The sequence below is a fragment of the Canis aureus genome, chromosome 15, assembly GCF_053574225.1.
Source record: "Canis aureus isolate CA01 chromosome 15, VMU_Caureus_v.1.0, whole genome shotgun sequence".
NCBI lineage: Eukaryota > Metazoa > Chordata > Mammalia > Carnivora > Canidae > Canis > Canis aureus.
The window spans coordinates 20,591,177-20,619,168 of NC_135625.1; the positions used below are offsets into that span (position 1 = coordinate 20,591,177).

The window sequence follows — 27,992 nt, forward strand, 5'->3', positions numbered from 1 at the left end:
TTCTCAGATGACAACAGGTAATACACCGACATGCTTCCAAAGTCAAATTGATATAAAAGTGAACAAGTGTGAAATCTCACTTCCATTCCTTTCCCCATCCACCATTTACATTGGTTTCACCTTTAAAAAAAAAAAAATCCTTCTGGTATTTCCTTATGCAAATACATATTATCTCCTTCCTCCCTTTTTACACAAAATACAGCCTATTACCTGTAGTGTTGTTTCATCCTTTTCTACTTAATCATATATGCTGAAGATCTTTACCCATCAGTTGTGGAGGCTCCTTCTCATTCTTCTACAGCAAATCAGGTTCCATTATGTGGATGTATTGCAGTGTATTTAACTGGTTTTCTTTATAGTTAAGTTGTTACTTTTCTTTTAACCATTAAAAGCAACATTGTGATGAGTAATTATGCATATCATTTTGTACATGTACAGATGTATGGGTAGTTTGACTTTCAAGAAATCAGAATGCTACTTCAAAGAGTAATTTGCTAAGTATTGCCGGATTCTCCTTCACAGGGAATTATACCATTTTGCACTCCAACCAGTGGGAGGATATATTTCCTCATTGTGTTGCTGAAAGAATGTGATCAAACTTCAGGACTTCTGTCAATCTGACAGGACAGAGGATACCTTAGTTCAGTTTGCTTTTCTCTTATGATGATGGAGATTAAGCTCTTTACCTGAGTGTTACGGACATTTGGCCTTTCTTTTTCTGTAAACTATGTTCATGTCCTTTGGTCATTTTTCTACTGAATTGCTGTTTTTCTTTTTTATATCTAAGACTTCTCTATATAGTAAGGAGATTAGAATGGGCTGGTTTTCTCAGCCCATTATAGAACTGTAGCTTCAAAGAGTCTTAAAGTTATTCCTGCCATCCTCTATTCCTTGGAAACAAGAATCTCCTATTCCCAGTTCAGATCATTTAATTTAGCTTTCTGACTTAAAAAGTGTTCTATGTTCATTATAAAAACACTGGAAGGAATTTAAAACTGCACGTTTGCACTTTGTTATATTACTTCTCTAAGTACATGAAATAAGGGAATACTCCCCAGAGGTGGCCGCCAGTGACATTAGTGGTTTGACATACATTTCCCCTGAGTTCTTTATCCCCCTCTATTAGCCCTATTTAAAATTTATGTGGTGGATAATGTTTTATCTCAGCAATATCCTTTATACTCTGTTACCATTCCGCAAAGCAAGGGAACAAACAAAAACATGGTCCTATGCAGGGACCGTGATCTATGCAGATCTGGTATCCTTGCCAGCATTACGGTCATCTGAATGGGGGCCCAGCACAGGGCCTAGGAAGAAGAGAGCTCTATCCTATTCAGTAACTTGCCACAATCTCAAAGTATTTGATCACAGGATCCTGCTGCATCCTCTTTGGCCCTTCCAAATCAAGCTGTAGCTCTTGGTTAAAAATGTTTTGTAACTCGAGTTAGTAGCAGAATATCAGAAACCAGAACAACAAAAACTTGAACACACCAGTAATTTGTAAGTTAAAACTTGCATTTTGAAATAAAAATTCATAACAAAAGTTTACAAAATTGTCACACAGGAGCACGTCTTAAGATACCATTACATGCTTCGTTTACTTAGAAAAAGTTCCACAGGTGAGACAAAGAGTGGTCATTTATAAATGTGAGTTTCCTTTGAGAAAAAGAGAGCTTATATGAAATGTCAGACTGCAAAACCAGAGAGGCACTGGGATGGAGCACGGACTCAGGGCCTGCCCATTGGGGCCGTGCTGCTGCTTCCTGGTGTGCCAAAGAAGCAGGGACACCAGCAATTTCCAAGGACCTGTGTGCCATGGGCCTTTCATTTCAGTGAACAGTACATCATTATAACAGTACCATTTCCTGTACCTTTGATTGTAAACTTCAACAGAAAATAACTTATCATGCTTAAAAATTGTACTACAAAATGTGCTGTGGTTGCTGTTGTGACTCTCAGCGTCTTCGGAGACCGTCCATCTCAGAAGTTTCTGATTTGGTTTGCTTTCTTAGAGGTTCCTGACCTGGGGGACATCCTCCACACACACCAGTCCATACAAAAAAAAAAAAAAAAAAAGAAAGCTAGCGGTGCTTTTTCCAAAGCTGGTCCAGGGCCCTGCCCTCATCACACAGGCTGTGCCCACAGTGTCTCTGCTCACGCTCAAACCATCTTCTAATTAGAGTGCCTGGTTGATTGATCTATTGCTTCTCCATGGCATTTCAGTGTTTATTATGTAAGTTGTATTTCAGTATGTTCCTGCAGAATTTCTTCAATTCACGCTGCTATCAGGTGATCAGCAGTTTGAGGTTCTTATACAATAGCTCTTCATGTATTTTGCTGGTATGTGAAGCTCAACAGATTGGCCCAGCCACAAACTACAGGAGATGGATGTTGGTGGATGAGCTACATTTCAGCACCTTGTGATTCTAACTCTGCCTCCCTCCTTTAATGTTGCATTTAGCATTGTAAGAGTCTATGGGGATTTGTTCACACTTCCTTTCTGGCAAATTAGTTTCTTTTTCAATATTAAACATGACTTTTTGCAACAAAGACATGCTTCAGCCAAACACCACAAAACCATGCACTCAGACAAATGATCTAAAAATACAGTGACTTATGTCCCTATCCTGATTCTAAAAATCAAGGTAGGTCTTTTAGATTTTGATCATGCCCATGGAGCCGTGTCTATAATTCGACAAAAACCAGGGTGCATACTTTCAAATAAGAACAGATCAAGATCACTGAAATTCATAACTACAATGCTTAACTTTTTTCCATAATTACTTAAAAATTCATAACACCATCACTAAAACTTGCTAATTATCAGGGCAGTTAATTTAGAAACATTTCCTCTCACAATGATTATACCATTACCCATTTCTATTTATTCCTAATTAAATTTAATTTTAGCTACCTGGTTCTGAGTGTGAGGTAGCCTCATAGTTCTATTGCTATGAAAGGAGCATGTTCTGAAGTAGCACTTCAAGTATTCAATTAGATTTAAATGAGAGGAAAATATAGGATCAGTTAAACCATTTCCTCACTTGGCATATGAACCAAACCAAACCAACCCATCCATCTTCAGTGATAAAGATACAGTTCTTTTGTGAGCATAGACACAATACATGGAATCTGTTTCTTTCCATGAAAAGCAGAGTCAAGAGAAAAGGACTCAAATTCTGTTGCGACCTTTCGGTTAACCCGAGTAAGAATGTGCATAAACTCAAGCTTGTGAGCGTATAGTTTCAGCATCGCACAAAGTGACTGGATGAACCAGGATCCATCCTTTGAATTTCGCCAGGAATAGTAACCTACAAGGCAAAATATAGCCAACATAGCATGAGTATCTGATTTTAATAGATTTAATAGAGTATCTGATTTTAATACACAATCATTAAGGTAAAAACAAACAAACGTCCACCAGCATTACTAGCCATAAAAAGAAAATAACCACCACCTCTCATTTCAGGGGAGACGATGCTGGACGAGGGGAAAGTGTGCTGTGCATACACCTCTGCTTTAGGCAAGGAAAAAAGTTGTGGACTACCTTCCCTGCTGAAGGATGGTGAGCTCTCTTTTTCGGTTTCCCTTCTCACAGGGAGGAAGGGAAACATGCAAAAGATCAGAGGCCAACGGATAAGAAGCACCACTGTTAAGTAGCATGGTGTTGTAGTCAGATCATGGTTTATTCAAGAAATATATCGCTTACATATGCACAGACATTTGGGTGTCCTAAATTTGTCTACAAGGCATCTGAAAAATATGATAGAGACATCAAAGAGTATTCAAAAACTCCAAAAAGGGGAAAGCAATGTATTTATTGTACTAATTTTCAGATTAACTATCAGATTTATTGCTTCTAATTTAGAAGTACTTTACCTGGAAAAATGTCTTGAGGTTCAAAAGAAATCCTATTGAGCATATTTTAAAATGTAACATTGTTTAACCTCACATTTATTTGTCCTCTATTTGCAAACTTTGTGAAACCCTGAGTCAGCTATATAATAAATAAATTGCAAGAGCAATCAATATTTATTGATCTGAGGACATAAAAACATAGAATGACCTGGTTCTTTTCCCTCATGACACTTTGCCCTCCTACATGCTATTCAGGTTTATTTTTATTATTATTTCCTATCTTCCAAAGGATTCCTGGAAAATGTACTAATCTCCTATTCTAAGAAGTGGACAAGCTCTGCCAAATACCAGACATGACAAGAAGGCACATATTGTATACCACGTTACAAAATTACAATACATTATTCTATATTAACAATATAGTCTCCTATCTGGCATTAAGTACCTGAATGACACAGTGGAAGTAAGCTTTCTTATAAATGCACATTTTACAGCCAGACAGTTGCTAAAGACAACTTCCTGATGCTTCTCTGTAGCTAAATACGGATCAGTTAGCTGTTCATGAATATCAAAATCGCGATAGCCTTTGGAACACTGGTTTTGTGTTTAAAATCTCCATGTAATGTTCATTATTTGTAACTGTCTTACCAGGGGCTGTAGAGTAAGCATACAAGAAGTCCGCTTCGACTGGTATTTTCTGACAGGCCATGTCATCCTCAATTCCACTGTCAGTCTCAATACCACAGTCTAGTTCTGTACCTCGGCAGGCCTAGAGGTTAAAAGATAAGTGTTTAGGGGTATGTGGGTAGCTCAGTGGGATAAGCGTCTGACTCTTGATCTCAGCTTAGGCCTTGATCTCAGGGTCATGAGTTCAAACCCCATGCTGGGCTCCACACTGGGCACGGAGCTTACTTAAAAAATATCAAGGCTGTGTAAAAATGGAGGTTAACTATGAAGAGTCTTTTTGATCCAAGTCTAGCATGAACATTTATTCTATATCTAATGAGTGATAGTTTAAATGAATAAAAAAAGTCACAGTAGTTCAGTAGCTTCAGTGGAAAAAATAAATCCATTGGTTAATCCACAAATGAGCAAATTAATCCCCAATTAATTCTCAGTAACCAAGTTGTTTAGTCATAGATTACCTGAATAATGAAAAGTTTGGGTTTTCCAGTCAGACTTCTACAGTAATCTCCTCGGAAGAAACCTGTTACTTTTCTCAGGTCAACAGGTCCATTTGTTCCAAAAATTATTCCTTCATCCCCATGGCTTAGAAGCACGCAAACAAAACTGCTCCTTTTGCTATGATCTTCTTTAGAGACTGGAAAAATGTTTACAAGTAAGGAAAATAAACAAACAAAACCAACACAGCTTCATTTACCAATCAATCTCCAATTAAACTGTACAGGAGTAAGGTGAAGAAACTTGAGGACAGAATTGAGACATCACTGCAACCCAAGTTGGGGCAGTCAATATACCTCAAAATCACTTTAGGAAATTAAAAAAAAAAAAAAAAAAAAAAAAAGGGCAGCCCGGGTGGCTCAGTGGCTTAGCGCCACCTTCGGTCCTGGGTGTGGTCCTGGAGACCTGGGATCGTGTCCCACGTTGGGCTACCTGCATGGAATGGAGCCTGCTTCTCCCTGTGTCTGTGCCTCTCTCTCTCTCTCTGTCTGTCTCTCATGAATAAATAAATAAAATTAAAAAAAAAAATCACTTTAGGGAGGTGACACGAATAACTTTTATTTTACATATATAAAATGTAGAATTATGTAGAGTATGGTACCACAGTTCTTTATAATTACAGCTACACTGTAATATAAAATTAGACAATGAAGGTAGGTCACTCTTTTAATTATTTCTTACCACTGTTCATTAATTCCAAAATTTCTTCGCATGTGAGATCATTTTTATTTCTGACTTCATATTTCAAGTTTGTGAATGTTTCCCTGAGGTTTGCTGCATCTACATCTGTACCAGACCGAGGTGCCATTCCTTGAAAACAGAAAGGATTACTTATAATTGCACTAAAAAAAAGAGAGTAGCTGCTCTGAAATAAACTATTCAGCGAGTCACACAATCCACAATAAATTATTCTTTTCAACTGATAAGAAAATTTAATGATTCTGATCGTGGTAACACAAAGTCTCTTTAGTTTCTTAGATTATAAGCCATTTCATAATATAAAAAAAAAGACATTTCATAATATAAGCTATATCAGTGTTAACAATCATAAGGATATCTTTCAAAAAAAAGGATATCTTTCATGGCTGCTTAGATAGTGAAAAACACAGTTGAAATGCTTAATCAGAGAAATCTGGTTAAATAAATTATGATTCATAATAGATTATGATGGAATACTGTATTACCATCAAAATTTCTGTAGACAAGGGGTGCTTGGGTAGCTCAGTCAGTTGAGCATCCGACTCTTGGTTTTGGCTTGAGTCATGATCTTGGGGTCGTGCGATCGAGCCCCACATTGAGCTCTACACTTGGCTCAGAGTCTGCTTCGGATCCTCTCTCTCCCTCTCCTTCTGCCCCTCCCCCTGCTCACTCTCAAATAAATAAATAAATTTTAAAAATAAAAATTTCTGTAGACAAAATTCTGCCATGGGAAAAGGTCACTTATTAAACAAAACTTGTAATACAAGAGGATGCTTTTGCTTAAGAAAAATGATATATATAACACTACACACATCTCACACACTCATGGGAGCTGAATTTTTTTTTATTTTTAAGTTCCCAACAATTTAAAGATCCATTACTACTTTAACAATATTTTTTTTCTCAGGAAAAAAACCCACAAACCACTGCCACATCAATACTGTTTACCAGACATCCTGCTATGAGTAATTTCCGTCAACCCTTCCAAACACCAAGGAGACAGTGAGTGTGACCAGTTACCTTTGTACAGATATGGGACAAGGAGTACAGTGAAATTCAGGAACTTGCTGAAAGTAATAAAGCTAGCATTAGGCCTGTACTCTGGGGTCTTGCACTTAGTAGCCTCTATAGTAGCTTTCTCATTAAGTGTACAGATTGTACAATGCACTCAAATTTTAAAATGCTAAACAGTTAAGGAGTACACACCTTAGAACTGAGTCAATTATTTAAATGTATGAATAGAATAAAAGACTCAATGCCAATGCCTTCAAAATATTGTTGATAGAGCATCTCTGAGTAGTGTGACTATGAGTGGTTTTAAGTTTTTTTTCTTTTGCTAATCTGTCTTTTCTGAATCTTTTATTATGATGATATGTAATTTTAATACAATTTTAAAAAGCCTATCAAAGTTTTGACTCTGGAGAGGCTGAGGATACTAGGCAGCTATGTGACAAGGTGAGTGAATTCCAGTCCTGGATTGTGAGCCATTTAATAGTAGAACAGAAAATACAAGACTGCCAGGAGATCACTGTGAGGACCTGACCTTCACCTTTCAAAACAGAAGACGAGCTCACTCTAATGCTAAAGCCAGACTCCTGGCTTAGGTAATTTGTTGTTATGGTTGTTAAACAATAGGTTCAACAATGTAAAAGTCTATAGGAAGTGGGCATTGTAACTAGCAATGTGATGTAGAGTATCTGATGGTTGAAGGTAGCATCTCAACTTAGAGCCAAAAGCAATACAAATGCTCCCATTCAGATTTAGACATCCATTTTTCCAATTGCTGTTTCCTCATAACTAATCTAATACCAAGTTCTGCTTATATTTCCAGTACAATCTGGGTTCTTCTGGCCATTTTCACCACCAGCCAGGTAGATGGCCACCTAAATTGGACCTACTGCTTCTAACTTCTTTAATTAAAAGTTAAGTGTAAAGTGATTAATATGCCAATTCGAACAATTAACATAGCATCAATATAAAAATAAGAAATGGAGATACAGCCCAAATTTACCATATGGTAAATTATGCAAATTAAGCAAATAGAATATTACATAATCACTAAAAGATCTCAAAATTAGAGAGAGACACGAAAAATGGTTATATTACATTACATAGAACAAGCAGGATATAGTACTGCTTGCATATTAGGAATGAAATTAAGCTTTGAAAGAAACTAGAAAGAAATCAAGTAATACATCAAGATATTAATTAACTTTTGGGGACTGTAAGGGATTTTATTGTTTATATTCGCTAAAAAAAAAAAAAAAAGTCTGAATCGTATTCTAGATTTGAGTCACACCCAGTATAGACTGAGAAGGAGATCTGGTGAACATAAGAGAGCAGTTTCAGTACATGTGGAAAGAAGTGATGACGGCAAGCTTAAAGTACAAGTTTTCAAAATTTAGAGGAGACAAAAATCAGATCAAAGCTTGAGAGGGAGCAGGGTAAAAGAAAGATCTCTTTAAGATGGGGTTCTGTCATTTTTGTGGGGAGAAAGGAAGACGTCAATAGAGCAAATGAAGATACAACAAAGTGAAGTAGTGCAGGAGGTGACTTCAGAGCTCCGAATGGGGACTGGGAGGTGGGGGTGGAGGGTGGTCAGGCACACCAAGGCCAAGTCCCAACTCTGCTACTAAATGATCTGTGTGACTCTCTGCCAGAACTTTAACCTTTTCAGAGTTGTTGTTAAAATTAAATGAGATAATACCTACGAGGTACCTTGCACAGTTCTTGAAAGAAAAATACTAGTCATTATTTGTTGTGATCCTTCTATTAGAATGAAAGAGGAAGCAGGAGGATAAACAAGCAAGGGTTACACAGAAGTTGGGACAGGAGAGCCAACATACAGATGGGAGGCTAGCTTTTGGAAGAGGGAGAAATTCTGATGATGGGCAGGTCAAGAGTTCGTGATGTAGGGTGTGTGGAGTCCTGCTCTATCTTTATATCATGGCTGTTCTGCATTACCGTTTTCTAACCAAAAACACCAGTTCTATTTTTTTATATTATACCAAATACAAAAGGTACAATACTTGAAGAGGACTAAAAATCATGTTAGGATACATACCAGTACTTTTATGAAAGTTCTTATTATTAATTATTATACATAAACCCATTTCTGGATAATCCATTTTATAACTGTTGTCGAAGGACATTCCCGAGTCCATTGATTTACTTCCATGTAAGATCTTTCTGTTTGGAAATCAAACAACAGGTTACAAAGGTAGAAATGACCAATGCTACTGTTCACATTAATACAACTTTTACAACACATAAGAACAGTTCACATCTGTTGAATGCATGTCAGGCTGTGTGCTACAGGCCTTTCCTGATTTAAATTTCATGATAAACCATTTCACAGATGGGGAAATGACCGCAGTGGGGCTCAGGAACATGCTGATGCTTATGCAGATGCTGTGTCAGAGCTAAGGCCTAGCATACCTGTGAGACTTCAGAGTTCACGCTTTTAATCTCCACATTTTAGGGTATTCCTCTAAATTTTTATAAAATTTCAAATATATTTCATAGTTTTAAATTTTTAAATTTCTTGTAACTTTGTGAGATATTTATCTTTCAAAATCTTAACAATTACCCTGAAATGATGGGAAAATGGAAATATGACAAAATGGAAATATGACCCAAAGCACAGTATTTATCACAATTCCTAAACTGTCCCTTAAACACTATGAGCTGAACAAATTAATAGTTAATACATAGAATCACTGCTGTAAATAATTGGAAATACTCATCTGAAGGTCGCTTATCTAAAAACCTCTGTTATCTAGACCAAGGTCAAAAAAACTTTTTTCAAAACAGCCAAACAGGGCAGCCTGGGTGGGTCAGCGGTTTAGCGCCAACTTTGGCCCAGGGCATGATCCTGGAGGCCCAGGATCGAGTCCCATGTCAGGCTCCCTGCATGGAGCCTGCTTCTCCCTCTGCCTGTGTCTCTGCCTCTCTCTCTCTCTCTCTGTGTCTCTTATGAATAAATAAATAAATAAAAATCTTAAAAACAAAACAAAAAAAAAAACAAAACAGCCAAACATTAGGTAGTCGAGGCTTGTAGGTCATACAATCTCTGTTGAAGGCAGCTACTCCATTCTGTTAGTGAAAGTAGCCCAGGACAACATGTAAATAAATGTGTGTGGCTATGTTCCAATAAAACTTGACCAAAGTAGACAGCAAACCTGACCTCTGATCTAGCCCAAGGAACAGGAAAACCAGGTCTAGAAACAGCTAAACATCAGTATCTAAAGTCTACATCCTCAAGCATTTAACCTGAAAGTATTTCACATTATATACAATTCTACAAACACTGTTGGAAGGAGATAAAATGGTAAATTAAAGCAGTCAAGGTCAGAAACAACTGTATTTAGCTAAAGGTGAAGATCCCCACATTTTACAGTTAAGAAAATTAGCACTCAGAAAGCCAAGTGACTTACTGAAGATTATATAAATTAGGGATCCCAGAACTGTAATTCCCTAACACCTCCTATTGCCTCTTTAGGGCTTCTCTACCAGCAACAGGATAGCCACATGGGGAAGGTGCACACTGATGCAGAGCAGAGACTCAAAAAGTCAAGGGACATGAGGGTAACTTATCATAAGATAAAAACAGACTTAAATCTGTTTTGGGCTCCCATGTAATTTGCTATTAGATTATACTCTGTGGTATGAAAAGGTAGGAAAATGCACACATCACTTAAAAAGGTTTAAAAAAAAAAAAAACACCTAAACCCTCTAAAATGAGATTGTTTTTCAAAAGTTTAGTTTCTAGTAAATCTCCTTAGCTAAACAGACACAGCCAAATCTTTATTGGTAACCTGTTCCTCATTCTATAATTATCTTGTTTAGTATGAAGATCACTAAATAATTACTTATTTTTGTCCAAAATAATAATCCTGGGTCTCAGAAGAAACTTTCAGAGATCCCAAGTAGATAGTGACATGAATTACATTAAGGGTATCTGCATTTTATCTTTATCCTTTCTCCATCATCTGGTTATGGGAAGCATTAAAAAGCAAAATACTGCAAAGAGGAAGAGAGAAAACAGAGGGTAGAAGCTCATCGGAAAACCAGGCAATTCTTCCCTAAGACTCAGAATTGGCACTTCATTTTAGTCATAAAAAAGAAACAGAAAGTCCAAAATCTCCAAACACAAAAGCTCCCATCCTGCAGATGGATTTAGGAAGGCACAGAAGCATCCAGACTTGCGAGTTCTTCCTCTCCTGTGGCATCCTTCTGTTTCCAGGTCGGCGATTCTGACTGTGGGTCAGGCACTGTACCTCATGTTTCCCTCCATCCTCCGCGCAGTTTAGTGAAAGTTTGACATTGAAGACAAATTCAGGGAGGATAAGTTAACGTGTGCAAAGCCACGTGGCTGTTGAGGTAGGAAGTCAGCTGGTTCTCTCTGGCTTGAAAGCCCTTTCTGCTTCCCCGCTCCTCAATGTTTGCTGCATTACATAACACCTCTTTCTCTGATTATAAAGGACAGCATTAGAAATACTCACGTTTCTGCATTTTTAAAGGATTTTGCATCCACTGAGTTTTCAGTGTTCTCCATGGATACTTCTAACTGGAATATAGAGAAAAGACAGAAGTTAATCAATCCATCATCTTAAGACCCCTGCATTATATTAATTACTCTAATGATTATTTATATGGACATCCTCACATTAGCATTACCACTCCTCCCCCAGCTTCACCTCTATTGGTAAAGGTTTCTGTAAGTCAAACCTGAGAACAATAATCCTTTCTAAAAGTATGTGTGATAGGGTCCACTTCTTCCTCTCTCTCTCTTTTTTAAGTGAGCTCTGCAGTTCATCTATAGTGTACAGGTATGAAGCGTGCTGCTTGATCAATTTTTGACATTTACGTGCTCCCACCAGATCAAGATACAGATTGCAACTTGTTTCCACTGCGACAGATCAGGTCATTCATTGACAGAAATTCAGCCTTCCAACTCAACACAGTTAAAACAGAACCGAGGAACTCCCTAGCACAACGGTCTACCTCACGTAGGCTGTTCTACGACGCTTTTGATTCCCAAGAGCTACAGCTCCAGGGAGTTCCAAAGCCTCCACATAACCTTTATTCTGAAACTAGGCTTGAGAATCCCAACTTCTCGTGTGGGGGTGTAGAATGGCCAGGGAAAACTGGAAGCAGGAACTCCAGTTTCGTTTTCGTGCTTCCATCAGATGGTTCCAGGGGGCCTTACGCAGTGAGCAAGTCCTTACAATCCAAGCAGCCACCACTCATTGTGCGCTTCTACGGCTCGCACATTTCCAAGACTCCTGAAAGTCAGGAAACCCTACTTCTGGTGATTAAGTGACTTTGTCCACAGTCACAGAGCTAAGTGACTCAGGCCCTCTCCTTCCCACTCTGTCCTGTTGCCTCTGCAGCAGCCAGCTCCTTACTACTTGTGTTCCGTTGTTCTCCCATGTCTTCTCTGGCCTTCCAGAAGTAAAGGTACTTCCCATGGCACTCTGCCTCCCTAAATAGAGAGAGAAAAACAAGACCAAAAATTCTTGACTTTCTTTAGCCTCCAGAAGCCTTGGCTAGCTCAGAAATTCGAATCCAAATACAACTTTAACCTAACTTATATGCTAGGATCAAAATTCTTAACAGAATACCCAAGCCCATCAACAGGACTCACCCAACCACAAAAGCCACACAAGACCGCACAAGTCCTAGCCTTCTGTCCCACTTTACACTGAAAAAATTGTGATAAAACGTACATAAATCTACCATTTTAACTACTGTTAAGTGTACAATTCAGTGACATTAACTATAGTTACGTTAGTACATGACCATCACCACCACCCATCTCGAGAACTTACTTTCTTCTTCCCAAACCAAAAATCCCTACCAAAGCCCACTGTTTTCAAGGCCTCCTAAAAGCAAAGGAAACCTCTTTTGTTCTCCAAAAGCTAAGTTCCTTCCTGCCTTCTCCCTAAATATTGCGTGAACCTATGGTGGAGAAAGATGGAGACAATAATATGGAGGAAAGGAAGCATCAACATTTCATCTCAACCATAGAGGAGAGCAGTGTTTTACTTTCTCTCAAGCCAGACTTCGTTTTGTTTTCTAACAAAGACTCTGTTTTTCTACCATCTTGTTTCCTATAGGCTTCCTAGAAAACCAAGGGAGGATGGTGAACACTACTGAGATGAACCATCTTTTAGTCAGTAAGCAAATATTTAGTGAACACATGCTTTTTGCCTGATGCCATTGTAGGCACTAGGGCAGAGTGGAAGACAAGACAAAGCTCTTACCTTTAAGAAACTTTCACCCTAGAAAGGAAGAATAATTATAGATTGGTAATAAGATTTCTGACACTAACTGGGACTATGAAGAAAAGAAAATAAGGTAAAGTAATGGAGAGACTGGGAATATGAGCTACTCCAGATAAGGTGGTTGGGGAAACCATCTTGTAGGTGCCATTTACATTGAGATCTAAACGACACAGAGGCTATCCTTGCCGGGAAGAACCAACAAGTACTAAGTCCCTGAAAAAATTTGGTGTATTCATGGTACAGAAAGAAGACCACTTTGACTAGTGCATGGTAAATGAAGGGAAGGCAAAAAGAGAGATGAAGAAGCAAAGGTGAGATCACATAGGGCTCTCAGGAGCCAAGAGCAGCTTTGGTTTTTTTCTGGTTGCAAGGAGACACCACTGGTGTGTCTTAAGCAGAGGGGGCGGCATGCTTTAAAAAGATCACCCTGGATGCCAAGTGGAGAATCAACTGTAGAAGACAGGAAAAGAAGCACACAGGCCAACACAAAGCCTTATAGAATAGTCCTAGAAAGAGATGATGGTGGCTGAGATTAGAGTTGAACACTGGATATAGGTAATTAAGAGTCTGAAACTCAGGGAGAGATCAGCACTGGAGATACATGGGGCACTCTGGTTTTTACAGGTCCAGCATAAGGACTAAGAGAGGTGACTGAGACAGGGGGAGCCACTGGTGGGCAGGGGAGGATCAGATGAATATGGTATACCAAAGCATATAGAAGTCTTTCAAGTAATGTTCCATGCTTTAAATATTGCTAAAAAAGGTCAAGTCTGTTGAGGACAGACCACTGGCTTTGGCAAGATGGGCATGAGTATAGTGGGGATTATCAGGAAAAATCGTTCAAAAGCTGGAAATGGGCAAAAGAAATAATTGTATATCATTTAAGTGTGGTGCTGGGCTTGGTCTAGAGGAATCTTGAGGATTAGCTGATTTTATAGAGTGTCTTATTTTTTAAGCTTTTATTTAAATTCTAGTTAGTTAACATATAGTGTAATATTGGTTTTGGGAGAATTTAGTGACCAATCACTTACAACACCCACTGCTCATCACAAATGCCCTCCTTAACACCCATCACTCATTTAGCCCCATCCCACATCCACCTGCCCACCAGCAATCCTTCTGTTCTCTATAGTTAAGAGTTTCTTATGATTTGCCTCCTTTTCTCCTTTTGTTTCCTCCCTTCATGTTTTGTTTTTTAAATTTCCCAAAAGAGTGAAATCATATGGTATTTGCCTATCTGACTAATTTCACTTAGCATAATATGCTCTAGCTCCATCCATCGCTGTTGGAAATAGCGAGACTTCTTTTTGATGGCTGAGTGACATTCCATTGTATATATACCATATCTTATTTGTTCATTCATCAGTTGATGGACATTTGAGCTCTTTCCATAGTTTGGCTATTGTTGATAATACTGCTATAAATATCAGGATGCAAAAAAAAAAAAAAACCCATCAGGATGCAGGTGCCCCACTGGAATCAGTATTTTTGTATCCTTTGCGTAAATACCTAGTAGTGCAATTGCTGGGTCAGAGGGTAGCTCTATTTTCAACTTTTTGAGGAATTCCATACTGTTTTCTAGAGTGGCTGCACCAGTTTGCATTCCCACCAACAGCATAAAAGGGTTCCCCTTTCTCTACATCCTTGCCAACACCTGTTGTATACTGTGTTGTAATTTTAGTCATTCTACAGGTGTCAGGTCATATCTCATTTGGTTTTGATTTGTATTTCCCTGATGACTAATGTTAAGCATCTTTTCATGTGTCTGTTAGCCATCTGAATGTCTTCTTTGGAAGTTGAGTTTGATAAGATCTTTGTAGATTTTGGATACTAACCCCTTTCCTGACCTTATAATGACTAGGTTATTTTACAACTCTGCAGAAAACTATGTCACAGAAAATGGATAGACATGCTAGTGATTCTTGTGTATAGCAACAAAAATTAATTTTGTCTTTTAATGATACAACTGATTTCCAACCTGCAGAAAAGATGACCCTTCCAAATTACATTTTATTGCCCTGTAGGAGATTAACCATTCTGCTTCTACTAGCAAATTCATGTCATTATACCCAACCATCTATGTTTGCTCTTCAAATTCTTCTTTAACCTGGTCTTAATACCTTACTGGTTCTCTTATTAATTATGTGATGCATATTTATTTTACATTTACACAACAGTCAGATTTTAGACTTTGCAAATATTATAGTTTAAAAGGATCAATGTTGGGCAGCCCAGGTGGCTCAGCAGTTTAGGGCCGCCTTCAGCCCAGGGCCTGATCCTGGAGACCCGGGATCGAGTCCCACGTCAGGCTCCCTGCATGGAGCCTGCTTCTCCCTCTGCCTGTGTCTCTGCCTCTTTCTCTCTGTGTCTCTCATGAATAAAGAAATAAAATCTTTAAATATATAAAAAAAAATAAAAGGATCAATGTTGCTGCAGTGGGTTGGGAAGAAAATGGGAGAACAAAAATGAATAAAGTTACACAAGTAAGTAAGCAGTTTTGTAGTGAAGGGAAAAGGAGAAATGGGATAGGAGCTGGAGAGAAATGAGGAGTTAGAGATATCTTGCTCTGTTTGGTTTTAAAGATGGGCCATAGAAGGCTTGCTTTCAAGCTGATGGGAATGATCTGCAGAAAGTGAGAAATTAACAAGGCAAGAGGAGAGAAAGTTGAAGGGATGAGAGGTTTGCGAATCTAGCTCACATACGGAGAGGCGTTAGTCTCAGTTAAGAACAAATGAGGGTTCATCTCCCATAACGAGAAGGAGGACAAACTATTGGGGCAAAACGTGAAGGATGGTGAATGGGATGGAAGGAGGATGAGGTACTTCTTCTAAGACTGCTCCTATTTTCTCTATATTTAAAAGATAAACTATGAGACAAGAATCCCCAAAAGTCTTAGACATACTTTTACATGTATTTACCCACGTATTGTAACCAAGTAATCCCAAAGACCAATCATGCACAATGCCAGCAGAGGTGTGGGAGATAGGCATTCTCATACACTACTGGAAGGGACATAAATTGGTATTAATTCTTGAGAACATTTTGGTATGTCCTCCTATCCCTCAATAAAAGCTTACAAGGTTGATCTGGTAAAAATTACACGGCCTTAAAAAACCACCCCAGAGGTTGGGAGAGAGGAGACAAGGGGAAAGGCAAGAATATTGAGAATTGAGAATAGTTAAATTGTGGTAGATCCATATACTGATTAATACAGGTATAAAACTTTTTTAAAGAACTTATCAACTATATAGAAAATGCTTCTATTAGAAGACTAAGTAAAAATAGGTTATAAAGTTGTATAAAAATAATATAATCTAAATTAAACACAAGAAAAAGTCCCAAAGTAATTATCCAGAATCTTTACATATCAACCTATTTTTAACAGTGGCTCTCTCTGGGTGATGGGATTACTGGCAACTTATTTACTCCTTAATATTTTCCTATATTTTCTCTGACATCTGTACTGTTTTTAAATTTAGAAAATAGCAACAAAGATTATCTTATAAAATAATATCTATCAACAATGGTAGATTGCATCAACCAGAATTGTGTTGGCCAATCTCAACTCTCAGCCCTGTTTCAAGAGTGACAAAAATAGGGAAATGCTACCACTAAAAAGTAGCAATCTTTCCTTGACTGTTTTGTACCATATTCTAGTCTCCCTCTTTTTCTTTCTCTTTCATACAGAAGACAAACATATTAGGTACAAGAAAGCTCAAACATTCTTAAACCATAAATATAGAGACCAAATGCCCTAGACATGCCAATTCTAACTGAGCAGATTATAATGCAAAATAATCATCCATCCATGGCTGAAAAACAAGTGTGGTTAATGAATTGAGAGAAGTATTACAGAGTGGCTAACAATTCTGAAAACATGCCTAGAGGCAAACACATAACAATTGATTTATTGTTATTATATACAATCCATAAGAAAATAATATTATCTATGTCTCAAGACTTCATGGCCAGCCTGTAGTAAATTTGGAATGAAAACAGAGTGAGAAAGAAGACCTAATAAAAATAGAAATTTCTAAAGCTGAACCTGAAGCTCCTGCCAGTGTCCTTTCTGGCTCTAGGGTTTGCCTCACATTGATCCTATGAATGGGTTTGCCAAATGTCGGATACACAGTAGGTGTTCAGGACCCCCTAAATGCTGATAGGTTCCCACATATAATTGAGGCCTTTAAGATCTCCTGTCAAACCACTTCTTTTGCCAACAGTGCAGTGATTCTTAGACTGAAATACTAACTTCTAACCCTTTTATCTCTTGCCAACAATAATGCTATTGGATGAAACTGTTTTATCCTTATAGAGAGTTTAAATTTAAATAGTCATCTGCTTTCCAGAGTTTTAAATATTTGGTTTTTGGCTCATATCAATGTTAAGAGTTCATCAAAATAAGAGATGACTTTAAAGTCGTCACTTCCTTTTCATACATTTATTGAACTTTAACCAAATCATTTTTAAAAGTTAAAAAAAGTTTCATATACATCAGGCTTAATACAAGTAATTATAATTTAGTAGATCTGATATTAGGCATGAGATGGACAATTTTACTTCAGTAAGGTAGTTGGTGGCTAAAAGGCAAAAACAGGAGTTCTTTAGAATGGGATTTAAAACAGCGTCATACTATTTGATAAGGATTTCTCAGGAACACATACTACGTGTTTCATCGCTTTCATTATCGGTATCTGAACCACATATATTGCAACAGTATTAACTGATCTTCATATACTATCACAAACTTACAGAATGGTAAATAAAATCCTCATTGCATCAGACATGTGCTCATTTGCTCTCTCCTGTCACCATCTGCTTTTTCCATGTGAAAACACCAAACACTCTTGGGAGAAGCACTTTGGTTCTTGCAGAAATGACTCAAGTGTCACACTTAGCATTACCTCACCTCCATTAGCTAATGCTGGGCTGAATACAAATCATTCTGGGGATGGTGATCTCATCTTAGAAGGATTAAAAAAAATCATTCCTTAAGGGAAACATTTAACGCTCTAAATGATACAAAACATAAATGGGAAAACATACCAAAAGGATTTAAAAATCTATCTTCACAGAGCAATGAACTTAACACTAATTGTTTCTGACTGTACTGATGTATATAATTCCATCAATTCAGGATGGAATTCTAAACATATTAGATCCTGGAGAATTCTTAATAGACCAATTGGCATTAGATGGCAAATTTGAATTGGGTCTTAGACTCACTTCTCTAGTTTCTAGACCCCTTTAACATTGCCACTAAAGCTGCTACAGACAAATCTTCAGAAGCTAAAAAAAAAAAAAAAAAAAAAGGTTGTCAGTAGAAATTTAAACATTTCGTGCTGTGTTTTCCTAAACAAGTGAAAAGTTGCTTTTCTCTGGTTAGCCAACTAAAGGGACCATTGTATATAGCAATAATGCAGTAAAGCAGAATAAATGATCTACAATGAAGGCAGGCAATGAAGGCAGAATGAATAAAAATTCATTTCTAAAATTGAAATTTCTATATGAAGTTCTAAAGTGTTAAAAGTTAAAAAGCCCACAAAACCCTGTTATTAAAAACAAACAGTTTGAAAGCGTGCCTATGGTAGAGATTTCAAAATAAGATATTAAATTAGTATAAACAGTTTGCTAAATTCCTACTCAGCTAATCTGTCACCCAGCAGCAGGCTGCTTTTGGGAAGGAGCCTCCCTAGTAGGCTGCTGTCCTACAAGGAAACTGAACTAAAGGATAAAGCCTGGTTTCAAAAGGGTTTGAAATCTCCAAATGAGACATCAGAACGAATACAGCTCACTTATGAATCATCTCCGTGAATCTATCTAAAACAAACAAAAATCATGACTTAAGATTTACCAAAACAGACAGCCAAAGAAAAGGCGGCTAAGAATCACAATGCCCTATGTGATTGGAGTGTTGTGTACAAGTGTCCTGTAACAACAGTTCTTCTTAATGCTGGCTCATTTGGGCTAGACTCAGAACAAAAGGTACTTTTACTTATTTATGTATGCATTTATTATTTACTTATGTATTTCTGGCTTGTCCTTCCAGCGATGGTCTGAGACATAATGATCCCCATTTTGCAGTTCAGCTAATTGAGGCTCAGAGCAGGTAAGTAACTCATGTGGCAGAGCCAGGATTCAAACCAGGATCTCTCTGCCTTGAGAGCACAGACTCTCACTCTTCTATATGACTTACTACCCTATAGGAGGGGTAAGCTTATCTGTAGTTTCAAGGAGGGAACTAAAACCCCACAACCTAGAAGGTCTAATGAAGATGCAAAGGACATAATAACATGATGGAAACTGAGTGAAGCAAAGACGCTGAAATAGTAGTACATTTACTCTAATAAAATAGGAATGACAGTTCTAGTGTTTTTGATGCCACTGGGTGATCTACTTCTAAAAGTAAAATATCTGGTTTCATGTTATTAAGATATTTTCTATATGTTTGTAAAGTAAAGGCGAAGCCTTTCCATTAAGACTTCTGGGAAGACTTACACTTTTGCCCAAGAGCTTGATAAACATCAGGATTATGTTTATGACTTATTAGAGAAGATAAAGTCACAAAAGCAGTCACATATCCAAATTTAGTAAGTGAAACAGAAAGAATATGCTTTTCACATTAGTTTGGATAAGAAAAGATTTCAGTTATAATGTACTAAAGGTTTTTTTTGAAATGGTTTCCTGTCTGGTCTCTGAATGCCTCTGGGGAATTAAAAGAATCACCAAATTGGATATTGCCGTTGGACCTGGTAGTCAATCTTTTAATATTTATTTTGTGATTAAGGTAAAAACACACTGAGTGGCAAGTAAAGGTAAATACAGAGTAAACTAAACTATGTTCAGTTGTGTCCTACAAACAGACCAAGCCATTCTTTCCTTTCCTCTGGAAGGGCCCCAGGACTAGGAGGAGACAGGCTAAAAATGTTCCCCACTATTCAAAGCTGTATTTTGTATTTCATATATATATGAAGGACCTTCATTCTATATTTGCCTGTTATAAAAATGATAGATAACCTACAAGGCCCCCCCCCCCCCCCCCCCCCCCCCCCCCGGAACCACTGCTCTGTAAAAGCAGATTCTGGTTTACAACCACTTGGTTAAAGAAATCCTGCCTCCCAGAGGTTTGGAACTGTAAAAAGTCAAGAGCCAGTTATTTTTATACATTTGTCATTTGGGCTGTAATCATTTACTGAACTGTGTGCAGAGTACTGCAGTAAACCTGAGGGTAGGTGTCCTCATGGGGGGCTCACACCTGTACTCCCTGCTATCTGGAAGTGGCTCCCTAAGGCAGATACCACACAGTGCTGGGTAGGGACCAGAGAATTTTATCTTACTCTACCCTAATTCAGAAGCTCTATGAACTATTTGCAGGGAAGAACAAAATAGGCAGAGGAATAACATTACATAGTTACAAAGCACAGTCAACAGACCTCTCATTTTATACTCACCACAACCCTGTGAGGTGTCTATATAATTTATGCCTAATTTATGAATGGGCTAGTAGTAAGTTTTGCCCTTGGGACTTGGCCTAGAGTGGCCTGACAACAAAGTGTCTGTCCCCCTCCAGGACATTTGTTAAATGTGTACAAAACATTATCTAACAGTCTAAGAATTCCCATCTCTCGTTCTGGGCCCAAACACCAGTGCTTCACATTTAAGGCAGAGTTTAAAGATCTAACAGTAGGCACCAAAATTCTTTTAAAGCCATACGTGGAAAAAAAAAAGACTGTTTTTTAGCACTGAAGGGGGATGAAGCAGGAGATTGTGTTAAATTGGGTTTGAAAGCAAAACAGCAGAGAAACTTGTAATTGCCTGTATCAGATAACATGTCAGTCTCTTAAAATGGCAGGAAGTAAGGCCTTTTTTTTTTTAAAGGAGAGCAAACACAAATCTGATTTAATTGAATACAATGTTTCATTTCTTTTTTACTGAGAAGGGGTTTTACTGCCACACTCCAATAGCCTGTTCATTTATTAAAACCCGTTCTAACTTTCAAAGCCTTCTTCTGCAAAAGAGCAAAGCAAAACCAAAGCTCAAACATCACATTGTGATAGGGATGATTTAAGCTTTACACTTCATTCCTGGAGAACATGTAACTTCAACACATTCAAAGCGGCTGAGTACATTTTGATACAGGCTGGTCTAACCACCTTGCTGAGTGCCTGTGATTATCTTGCGAATATTCATACTCACGTTGGTATAGCGACTCCCTATTTCACTTCTACTATTCCCTTCTGATTCACATCTTTTAATTATAATTTACTAAGTAAACCTAAAATAGGCTTATTTTTTCTAGACTGGGCATAATTATTAAAAAAGCACAATACTGTAGTATGGGCATTAACTTGGGCCAGGCCCCTCTGTAAAGGGGGAAAACAATTAGGAACAACAAGATAAACATGGTCCCTCCTGGAATCTGCTTACAAAGTAGTAAGGAAAACAGTAAACAAAACAACTGCAAAGCATGGGCCAGCTGCCGTTTAAGAAATGCAGGATGCTAAAGGAACTCACAGTAGGAAGACCTAACCTTGAGGTACTTAATGAGAACAGAAACCTAAGTAGGAGTTCCTCAAGCAGATGTGATGTGTAATGATGGGAGAGAGGGAATATGCAGTGTTCCAGGCAGAGAACAGGTTCTAAGATCAGCCTGGCTGGTCAGTAACTGAAATGGTAGTATCACAAAAGATAAGGCAGGGGAGGGGATCAAGGAGACACAACCTATGCTTGGCTTTGTTAGCCTTGTTAAGGGCCTGGATTTGTTCAGTGGGCAAAGGAACAGCCTTCTAGAATTCTATTTTATAAAGCTCACTCGGCCTGTGCTGCGAAGAATGGGATGGAGTGGGGGAAAGGGTCTGGAAAAGCCAAGGAGGCTGCTGTGGCCAGGTGAGAGCCTGGGGGGGAGGGGGGGGTTCTCAAAAATGGACAGACGTGGGCAGATCTAGTGCCTATTTCAGGGGGTTCAGAAGGAGGCTTGATGGCTAACGGGGAGAGGTGGCTGCGGTTCTCGGCTTGGACGCCACTTACGGAGGACAGGGAAGGAGGCAGCCTGTGCCCGGCGAAGCCCGGCGGGACCAGGGTGAGAACGGCACTCTCCAGGGGACTTCGGCAGCGGATGCGAGCCCGGGAAAGGGCGGCGCGGCCTTATGCAAGCCTTCGGGTCTGAAAAGTAAATGGAATTCAATGCTGGAGGCTAGTTCCCCGGAAAACCGAGTCGCACAGCCAAGGCAGGAAAATCGAGGCCCGAGACCAGACGGGCTTCCCGCGCCGCTCGGCACCCCCTCCCAGGCTCGCCGCCGCCCGGCCCCGGTGCTCCCGGCCCGGCCTCTCGGGCCTCCAGGCCGCCGGCTCCGCGTCCTCCAGCCGGATCTCCGTCCCCCGGCCTCCCCGACCCCCGCTCGGGTCTCCCGCCCAGCGGCCTTCCGTGCACCTTCTCGCAGCCGCGGAGGCGCCGGAACAAAGGATCCGCCGCCCGGGAGCAGCTGCAAGCCCAGGCGGGTCGCCGGGGCGGGCGCGGGGCGGGCGCGGGGCTCGGGAGGATGGAGGAAGCCGGCGCCGGGCGCACAGGCTGCGGCGGGAAGACGTGGTGGTTGCACTCACCGCACAGACTCCGGGGAGCAGCCAGGAGCCGCCTCCTCTCCGCACCGGGTCGCCTTCCAAACGCCCAGCCTGCGGCGCTTAAAGGTGTGCTCGCGGCTGCCCTGCCCCCGCTAGCCCCGCCCCGGCCCCGCCCCGGCCCCGCCCCCTCGCGCTCCCCTCTGCGGGACACGTCCCGCTAGCCCCGCTCTCTCGCGCCCCACCCCCCCAGCTCGCTCCCTCATAGGCCGGCGCACGCGTCTCCCCGCCCCCGCCGCCCCTAGGCCGTCCCTCATAGGCCGGCGTACGCGTCTCCCCGCCCCCGCCCCACCATGCCGCTCCCTCATAGGCCGGCGCACGCGTCTCCCCGCCCCCGCCCCACCATGCCGCTCCCTCATAGGCCGGCGCCCTCGTCTCCCCGCCCCCGCCGCCCCTAGGCCGTCCCTCATAGGCCTGAGCGTCGCTTCCTGTGGACACGCCCTCCCCGCGCTCTGGCCTCGGCCACGCGCTGGGTTGTAAGACGGGCCCCACCTGCTTCTGCGAACCCCGTGGGTTTCCGCCGGTCGCCAGTGTTTCTGAAAGTAAAAGGAGGGACGCCTGAACGCCTCGCGAGGCCCGAGGAGCAGAGAGTAGGGAGTCAGAGGCCGTCCTGACGCCCGCTCAGACCTCCCGGAGGACGAGGAGCCGGCGGCGACCCGCCCCCCAGGTGCCCGGGGCCGCGCCTTACCTGCCCCGCCCCCCCCGCCCCTGAGTCCTCGCCTGCGCTGCGGATCTCCCGCCTGGTTTGGCTCACGAACTGCGTGCAGACCCGAAAGCAAGCACGGAGTTGTTTTCTTAGAAGAGTGTGTCAGCACAGTCGAGCACGAAGTTCCGCATCAGAGGTCAAGAGGTTCCGAGAGGTTCAGGACGTCCTTCCAGGTCCCGGACCCACGTTAGGCACTAGCCTCGCCCCCAGCATTTCTACCCATTCGGTTAAGAATCGGGGGCTGTAGTTTGTACATGAATGAATACACATCGTTAAGTATGCGTGGCAGCCCTTTGGTGAATGCTTAGTACTTTTTTTTTTTTTTTTTACAGATTTCTTTGAGAGAGTAGAAGCAGGCTCCCCTCTGAGCTGGCTTGATCCCAGGAGCCTGGGGTCATGACCTGAGCCAAAGGCAGACACCCAGGAGCCCCTACATTTTCTCATTTTATCCTTTTGACAAGTCTTGGAGGCAGGAATCCCAGTCCCTTCACGGGTTTAAGAAAGTTACGTCGTTTTTCCTTTTTGCTAAAAAGAGAAATACCGAAATCAGATTTGGATTCCAAGGAGGAGGCTTGGGCCTACCTTTGTCCCTCCCAGATTGAGAGAGGGACAATCAGTGTGTTTGGCAGGCCTTTTTCTGCTGCAGTAAAACTGAAGAACAGGATCCTGTGCAAACCCTCCCCAGGGGCTCAGCATGCAGGAATTTATTTATTTATTTATTTATTTATTTATTTATTTATTTAAAGATTTTTATTTATTCATGAGTGAAACAGAGAGAAAGAGAGGCAGAGACACAGGCAGAGGGAGAAGCAGGCTCCATGCAGGGAGCCCGACGTGGGACTCGATCCCGGGACTCTAGGATCATGCCCTGGGTGGAAGGCAGGCATTAAACCCGCTGAGCCACTCAGGGATCCCAGCATGCAGGTATTTTTAAGGAAGGCGCTGGTATAGTCACAGGCATCCTATCATCCCCATTGGGATGCCCACACCCCTTCTTGGGTGAAACTCTCATGGCAAAATGATACTTGAGTTAAAGCAGCAGCAGCAGCAGTTTTCTGTTTTCCTGCAAATGATACTAATTAGTCTAGTGAAGTTTTATCCTGGTAAAGTGGTTTGCTAGAGGCCATGTCTTCTGACCGAATCCAGTCGTTTCTTGTTACAGGATCGTCTTGGAAGTGGCGGACTTTGATCTGGGGCCTTGGGGAAGAAGAATTTGGGAAAGGCAAGTGAGGCATTCCAGGTGAGAGGAATATACATGCAAGGGGGGGAAGATTGTAGTGAGCCGGGGACGGGACGCAGTCCTTAGTGCTCATTTGGTGCAGAGGCTGAACACTAAGAAAGAAAACGATTAAGTGGTTTAGGTTCTGGAGAACGTGAAGTGGTTTAGAATCTGGTCCAGATTCTGGAGTTTGGACTGCTTGAGGTAAACCAAAGTGTGAATCGAGTGATGTTCTGAATCATTGATGAGCCTTGGTATGAAAAGTTAACAATCTGGTTTTAAGGGAGGTTAGTTTGGCAGAGTTAGGCTATGGGGGGGGGGGTACCCAGTGGGGATGGTAGTAAGAGGGAACTAGGAAAGAATAATATACCACCCTATGTTTTCTTATCCCTCATGGAGATTTTTGGGAGGTTTACATTTGAGTTACTTCTTTTCAAGCATAGAGAGGCAAAATGACCAAAGTAGGGGAAAAAAATTCAATTAGTATATTTAATTTCTTCAGGTGTTACTCAGCTGGGATGTACTCTTATATAACAATATTACTATAAATAAATTTTAATAAAAAAAATAATAAATTTTAAATCTTTTTTTTTAAGATTTTATTTATATATTCACTGGAGGCACACAGAGAGAGAGAGAGACAGAGACACATGCAGAGGGAGAAGCAGGCTCCATGCAGGGAGCCCAACATGGGACTCCATCCCAGGTCTCCAGGATCACACCCTGGGCTGAAGGCGGCGCTAAACCGCTGAGCCACCAGGGCTGCCCTATAAATTAATTTTAATCACATACTTTATAACGACTATTCTAGCAGTGGGAGAAGTAGTATCCATGTATTCCAAAAGGCCATAAAGGAGATTATGTTAAGAAAATATTGTCAAATACTAGGACGTTGCTAAATCCTGGGACTGGGACATAGATGCCAGAAAACACAAAATCCTGTTACTTCAGTTCTCAGGGCAGAAGGAGAAGTTGGACTTGGGGAATAGGAGTGGACTTGTGATAGACAAAAGAGGAAACGGAAGCTGGAAGTGCACCAGGGAGAACCATGGCAAGCTCCCAGCTTTCCCTAGAAGTCGGGAATCATGGAGCACGTGCCATCTGTTCCAGCTGCTTCTGGGACTCAGGCCATCACGTGTCGGAGCTGGGCAAGTCTAGGCATAAACTTAGGGAAGCCAGGCGTGCTGAAGTTAGCTGTGTCATCTCTCTGCCTCTTTCCCTCTGCCTCTTCTCCCACCACAGTTCTTCGAGAAGGACTAAGCCAGCCTTTTTTCTAGCCCTGATCACCTTTAGTTGTAAAATGGGTATTGAACATGGTTAAATGCAATGTTAAGAAATAACATTGGGCAGAGGGGGTGCGCATCTGGCTGGTTCAGTGGGTAGAGCATGTGACTCTTGACTTTGAGGCTGTGAGTTCAAGCCTCACATTGGGCCTAGAGTTTCATCTGACAAAAAAAAAAAAAAAAGGAAAAGAAAGTAACATTGTGGTGCAATGTAAAGAAATAACAGAGCTCTTAAACCTACTATTTTAAGATGAAACATATTTTTCTTTGGAACTTGGAAACTTACCAAAAAAAAATAGTTACGGTCCCTATGTGAAAAGGGGCTTTTTATGTACAGTTCTATAAAAGACAACAGTCTTTCCCCACCAGGAAATTAAAAGCATTTCTAAAATGATGACCTGTGTTTTATCCCAGAGGGTAAGGATGAGGAATATGATAGTCCAAAACCAGAATGCCAGATGCCTTCCTGGTCTCCATTTCCTTTGCTTTTGTTATTCAACCCTCCTGCTCCAGTAGTCCTGCCCCCAGTTGTCATCTAACCCTCAACCCAGCTGTTACAATTTTTGAACAGTGCAGACAACATGAGGGCGTAACATATATTGAATTCCTCTTCTTTCTCTCTTGACACCATGGTGTCCTCAGTCCAGTAAGTGTCAGACTGGTTTTCCATTTGTCTCCAGGACTTTCATGTATGGCGTACTCCCCATGATCATACCAATAGTTTTTACAAAATCAAAAGTTTTCCTGATGTCCATGTCACGAAGTGTGAACATCCACGGGGTTATTCCCAGTCAGTTCCTGGTTAGATACTAGAGCTACAAATCATACCTAATTGCATTCTGTGTTTATTTCCTTCACTAACTTATCAGTGGGCTTTATTAAAAGTTAATACATTTCATAGAAAAAAATCAGTTTCTCACTTAGATGTCTAAGTGTAGAGGATTTTTGTCTGTATGTGAAGCAGATTAAAATAAACTGAATACTCAGAATCTAGCAATCTGGAGTTCCATGTCACTTTGTATTGAAAAAGCCATTTCATTAAAAATTATCCCATCTCTTCAATTCCAGTGAAATTTTATCCCGTTCCTAGGCATATCTGTTAGGAAGTTTATGTTGACATCTTTAGAAATATGTTTATTTCTTGGTTTACAATTTTCATGCGGATTTGTTATAACTCTGAGAGAATAATCTTTCCCAGGTCTGATATATTTGAAGTCAAATGTGAAATCTAAGTGTCATGTTAATTTATCATCTCAATCTTTTAGGATGAACCTATTTTTTCTTCCCGGGAATATGTCCTATGCCAGTGACTTTGTGTTGCAAAGTTTTCTGCAGAAGTTCAAGAGAATATTTATCAACCTGATAAGCACAAGTACTGGAAAGGCACTGTCAGAGGTAAATAGGAATTGTTCCCTTGAATGCCTTAGTCTATATTGTTATTTCACTTTAAAAAGCTAATATATATGTTTTCTACATAGATAAATTACGATGTTACTAATGAAGGTGATGCGAATGAAGAGGGAAACTACATCAGTTAGTGATTTCTGTGTGAAAAACCAGACCAAAACTTCTTGCGTTAAAAAAAAAAGTTAATTTTATAGTTCTGTGGGTTGACTAGGCAGGTCTTTGGCAGATCTCACCTGAACTCACTCAGGCTATCTTATGCATTGAATTCAGATGTATGGATAATCCAAAATGTCTTAACATACCTGATAGTTGGTGTTGGCTGTTAGCTGGGATAATCTGGTTCTTCTCCAGATGTCCTTTTTTCCTCAATGAGACTAGAGTACTAGCATGAGTCTCAGATCAGGACTCCAGCATTGCCAAATCCAGTGCAAAAGCCCTTACTACACCTCTTTTTGCTTCACTTTGTTGATGTGACATTGACTAAAGCAAGTCATGTGGCCAAGTACAGAGTCAGTGAGTGGGCTCAGCATCTCTTGATGGGAGGAATGGCAGAGATTTTGTGGCCATTATTTACCTATGATGGAAGCTTTTCTCCTTTTCTAAAAACCTATCCTTTTTTTTTTTTTTTTGGAAGCAACAGTAATCCCCAATCATAAAAGTATTGCCTGGCCCTCTTACCTTAGTGGGGCTAACATGGAAGCATTGTGTGCAAACAAAAACACATGTCATTAATA

At 40.5% G+C, this 27,992-nt stretch overlaps 2 protein-coding genes and 1 long non-coding RNA gene across 13 annotated transcripts in view; 2 read left to right on the top strand and 1 right to left on the bottom strand.

Moving 5' to 3' along the window:
• LOC144284316 (uncharacterized) overlaps positions 1-3,748 on the top strand; it is a 19,804-nt gene extending 16,056 nt beyond the window's left edge. Inside the window, exon 2 of the long non-coding RNA XR_013352668.1 lies at positions 3,470-3,748. This is a non-coding gene — a long non-coding RNA (uncharacterized LOC144284316). The remainder of the gene's footprint in view (positions 1-3,469) is intronic.
• Positions 1,498-22,765, bottom strand: CASP3 (caspase 3). Of its 5 annotated transcripts, XM_077848691.1 has the most exons (9): positions 22,629-22,743; positions 22,056-22,190; positions 12,150-12,226; positions 11,244-11,308; positions 8,804-8,928; positions 5,722-5,850; positions 5,004-5,179; positions 4,507-4,627; positions 1,498-3,311 (listed from the first exon to the last, which is right to left on the bottom strand). In XM_077848691.1, exons 3-9 carry the CDS (start codon positions 12,210-12,212, stop codon positions 3,082-3,084), a joined length of 909 nt encoding a protein of 302 aa, XP_077704817.1. In that variant the 5' UTR covers positions 12,213-12,226; positions 22,056-22,190; positions 22,629-22,743; the 3' UTR covers positions 1,498-3,081. The 5 variants fall into 5 exon arrangements, with proteins under 5 accessions (XP_077704817.1, XP_077704816.1, XP_077704819.1 ...); XM_077848690.1 differs by lacking the exon at positions 22,056-22,190 and having other exon boundaries at positions 22,629-22,744; XM_077848693.1 differs by lacking the exon at positions 12,150-12,226.
• Positions 22,766-23,069: 304 nt separating this feature from the next.
• The window catches only part of PRIMPOL (primase and DNA directed polymerase), a 57,762-nt gene continuing 52,839 nt past the window's right edge, over positions 23,070-27,992 (top strand). For 2 of the 7 annotated variants that reach the window (XM_077848702.1, XM_077848700.1), the window contains exons 1-3: positions 23,070-23,310; positions 24,512-24,589; positions 27,117-27,246. The gene's annotated coding sequence lies outside the window, so the exon portion shown is untranslated. Of the gene's footprint in view, positions 23,311-23,366; positions 23,523-24,511; positions 24,590-27,116; positions 27,247-27,992 lie in introns of those variants that run through there. The other 5 variants (XM_077848695.1, XM_077848701.1, XM_077848696.1 and 2 more) reach the window with 4 other exon arrangements.

Excerpts from the sequence above, each read along its gene's own strand:
- CASP3 (XM_077848690.1), bottom strand. The coding sequence starts at position 12,212 with ATGGGAAGTACCTTTACTTCTGGAAGGCCAGAGAAGACATGGGAGAAC. Across the intron at positions 4,628-5,003 it reads CCAAACTTTTCATTATTCAG|GCCTGCCGAGGTACAGAACT; the intron begins GTAATCTATGAC and ends TTTAACCTCTAG. Across the intron at positions 3,312-4,506 it reads TGCTTACTCTACAGCCCCTG|GTTACTATTCCTGGCGAAAT; the intron begins GTAAGACAGTTA and ends TTTGCCTTGTAG.